Genomic DNA, 3,989 nt, shown 5'->3' with positions numbered 1-3,989 from the left:
AAAGAGCTCAATTTACTGCAAATTACTATCAACGCGCATATGTACATCTGTAACATAGGAAAAAGCTTTGGCTATCCAGGAGACACCTGTGAACTGTCATTTTTATCTATTTAAAAGCTTTCCGATGACACTTGAGGAAGAATGTTATTCAATCTGCATATGCAGGAGGACGAAGCATAAAAAAATTTAGTCCGATACCATCGACAGCAGTGTACAAAATTCTGAAGTTACCCATATTGCATCAGTTATCCCGAAAGAAAATAGTTAATATATAACCTTAATTCTGACCGGACTCCGCTGCTTTTGATCTTACCAAAAGAATTTAAATAATTAATGTATCCCGTTCTTATCTCGTTATTATGATAGACAACCCTGCAGCAAATAGCAACAATGTAGGATATAATAACAAAATTAGCAAGTTTATATAAACTTATTACAACCGGCTCGAATCTTATGTAAATGTTTGAACTATGATATTTAATAATAATATTAAAGTAACATTGTTTTAACATACAGCATGTGTATATTTCATATGCTATTATTTTGCACACCCCTGGTTTTCTGAAACTTGATTTGTTCCGCATTCGACCCGTTTGTTCGGTTTTTTAGTACGAGTAAATTATTTCTAAAGAAAATAATATATTATCAAACTTTTCGTCGGTATTGTGAATGCTTAAGATGAAGTGTGTATGCTTTAACGAAAAAAATTATTCTTTATTAACGAAATAATATAAAATAAAATATGATGTTTTTGTTCTTGCCTTTTAACTTAGTCATACCGTTTTCATAGACACATAAATTTAATAAAGATTTTAGATATTTTGTTTGTTTAATTTTTATTTAATATAATATACTAATAGTATGGCCTTTGTTTTGTTAAAATCGTTAACAAAAGCTTTTTTCCTCACACAATAAATTAAATTAATATATATATATATATATATATATATATTAATTCCTGGTTATAAATTTTTCAGTTATGGTCAGCAAAATTTTAATTGAATCATTACGAGATAAAACGGTTGCATTCAGATCTTTTGTTAGTTTTAATTTCAAGCCGAACAATTTTGGTAACGTTTCATAAATAAAATATCGTTGAATCTTCTATAGTTATATATTTGGTATTTTAATTAATAATTATTATACAAGAAAATATTCTACAGTCATAATATAACGCAGCGTCGGTTGGGCAAAATATTTTAAAAAGTGTAAGTTATCTACTTATTAGCTAACTAGTAACGAAATATTACAATATATTTACAAAACTATTCTTTTTACCTACTTTGTACAAATGACTAGACTTAATAATTTATACATAGACATTATTTATCGCAACTTTATTTTATTTAAATAATACAAAAATTTTAATTACATGAAAAATATTTTATAATTTTTTAAATTAAAAAAAAAAAAAAACATTAAATAAATAGTCCAGCTTAATATTTACAGCAAATATTCCGTCAAAGTTCATAAACGATTATATTTTGCAGTCAAAAATCATTTTTCATCAAACGCCAAATGGTCGCGATTATGAAAAACCTGGTACAATTTCTACCTTACATTTATATTACGGACGAAATTCAAAATATTAACCATAGACTATATTATAAACATGCTGTAGATGTCTTTTTGCAATAATCACACCGAGATACGTTACTTATAAAAATATGCGATACTGCCACAATCTGGTTTGGTCTTTAAATATGCAAGCAAAATTTTACTTATGAATTAATGACACTTAACGAGACGGTGACCCGTCGCTGTAATGTACATTTGTTTTTACAATGTCACCAGACTATACACATTTCTTTATATACCGTACCGGACACACACAATTCCATAACATTGACTACAGCATCCAGAGCCAGGTCCATGGGGACGTTCTAAAATGAATGGGAATTAGAGACGCACCCGTTCAAAAACATTCATCTGGCCCAGTCGTCGGGCGGGCCGTTACCAAGGTGAAGCGGCGAGAAAGCGCTACGTCGCGGCTCGCTGACGTGGTTCTCCTGAGAACCGATGATAGATTCTATAGAAAAACCGTTTCTTGATCGCTTCCCTCTAGTGTCTGTTGTTTCCGGGACTCGGGGCGGCAAAGGAACGGGACGCAGCGCCGCCGGCGGAGGACGCGGCATCGATAAGAGAGGCGACGGCGGCAAATAACACGGCAGAGGCAGCAGAGGAGCGTAGGCCTCCCGGGCCAGCATAGCGACTACTGCATGGGCGTGTTGGAGGGACGGCGCCGGACGTTTGTATCGCTTCCGACGGCGGAGGAAACTGCCATTGTCAAACATATCCTCCGCTAAAGGGTCAAGCGTCCAATAATTCCCTTTCCCCGGATTACCTGGTTCGCGGGGGATCTTAATGAAGCAGTCGTTAAGGCTGAGATTGTGACGGATGGAATTCTGCCATGCTGGAAACTTTTCACGGTAATATGGAAACCTGGTCATAATGAACTCACAGATCCCGCTAAGCGTCAACTTCTTGTGCGGCGACTGGAGGATGGCCATTGTGATCAGAGCGATGTATGAGTACGGCGGTTTGATGAGCTGCGACGAAGACTTCTGTTTGGATTTCTTGGGGGAGCTCGGCTTGGACTCGCTGGGGCTCGAGGCGTCGTATCTGTCTGAGTCGCTCGACGGCGGCGGTAGTTCCGGTGTGTCTTCGTCCACGGATACGTAAGTATCATCTTGTTGATATTCCTCGCGATCGTCTCGCAGGTAGTGCGGTATGTAGAGCCTCGGCGGCGGCCGGAGGTCCAAGGGCAAGTCTCCTTCGATGATCATGTCGCGGTACTGGTTGAGGTCGCAGTCCTCCATGCTGTACGGTCACATGTCAGAGGTGCGTTGTATCGCGCGGCGCGGCACAGACTGCGGGGCAGGCCCGCCAGGCCGGGCGTTCAGCTCCGCCCCCGGGGGACACTCGCTCACTCACTCCGTTTACGTTTCAGTAAACACAACAATTGTCGTTATTATTACTGCGGGTCGGTGCTTTGTGCATGAATTTCAGGCCGTCAACTAATTATTATTAGGCTGACTATCGATTTAACTTTGTTGTGGTATTTATTTTGGCTGTTTACGTATTTGGAGTACAAATTTCTACGTATAAATTTTAAATTTACTTAACAGTAACAAAAGGCCCATTGATTTATATCACATATTATGGATCCATCCGGAATTTTTTTTTACGTTTTTAAAATTCTATTTTTTTGTTTTAGCCAAAGAAAAAAATAGTTTTTGTTAAAATATTTGTTTGCAAGAATAATATATATTTTTATATTATTACAAGATGTCAAACAGGAGTTGTGCTAAACATTGTCGAGTTTAAAATAAAAGCAAAGCTTTTAAAAGAACCATCGAAAATTGTAAAAGAAGGCAACAAACGAGGAAAAGTAACTGTTTACGGAGATGCGTAAAAAAAGATCCTTTAATCCCGCGCTAAAGAACTCTGAGTATTGAAAAATCTCATAAAGCGAATTCTAACACACAATTCAGGTATCTACGAATAAAATGCGCGTAAAAAATATCTCTTAACGAAAACTCCCCAACAATACGCGGCTCTGGAAAACCCTCGTATGTGTTTCCTACCAAAACATTTACCCCTCGGGCGTCGAGGGAAAAGCTACACGTGCGAGGGAGACGACCCTCGAGCTGGACGGAGACGAACGATCCTCGTGGCCAATGGAAGCCAGCGGCTGACGGGGCGGAGCCGCCTAAAGCTAACATGTCAGGGCGGGGCAATAGATCCTATTATTGTCTGGCAAGGCAAATAATATTTTGCACAATGTACACATTGGGGAAATGGGGGGAGGGTGGTTGCTAATTTATTCTCAACTTCGGTTACGGGTTGTTTTTCAGCTTTGCGAGGTTGTTATTTAAATTGGACGCTGCCAGTTATTTGTATGTAGCCGACTGTAGGCTTTGTTGGCTGTAATGAAGGAATTTTGCGTTTGTTTACCATTTTCAAATTTTACGAACGCGTTGGGTGCT

The 3,989-nt window shown here is 38.4% G+C and overlaps 1 protein-coding gene across 1 annotated transcript; it reads right to left on the bottom strand.

Moving 5' to 3' along the window:
* Positions 1–1,170: 1,170 nt before the first annotated feature.
* Positions 1,171–2,858, bottom strand: LOC116772124 (forkhead box protein D3-B-like). Its single transcript, XM_032664171.2, has one exon. The coding sequence runs from the start codon at positions 2,817–2,819 to the stop codon at positions 1,926–1,928; it is 894 nt and encodes a 297-aa protein (XP_032520062.1). The 5' UTR covers positions 2,820–2,858; the 3' UTR covers positions 1,171–1,925.
* Positions 2,859–3,989: the final 1,131 nt, after the last annotated feature.

This window comes from Danaus plexippus (genome assembly GCF_018135715.1).
Source record: "Danaus plexippus chromosome 16 unlocalized genomic scaffold, MEX_DaPlex mxdp_31, whole genome shotgun sequence".
NCBI classification, from domain to species: Eukaryota; Metazoa; Arthropoda; class Insecta; order Lepidoptera; family Nymphalidae; genus Danaus; species Danaus plexippus.
This window is presented reverse-complemented; position numbering and strand designations above follow the sequence as displayed.

What these genes read in the sequence shown, in the direction of transcription:
- LOC116772124 (XM_032664171.2), bottom strand. Translation starts at nt 2,819, where the DNA reads ATGGAGGACTGCGACCTCAACCAGTACCGCGACATGATCATCGAAGGA.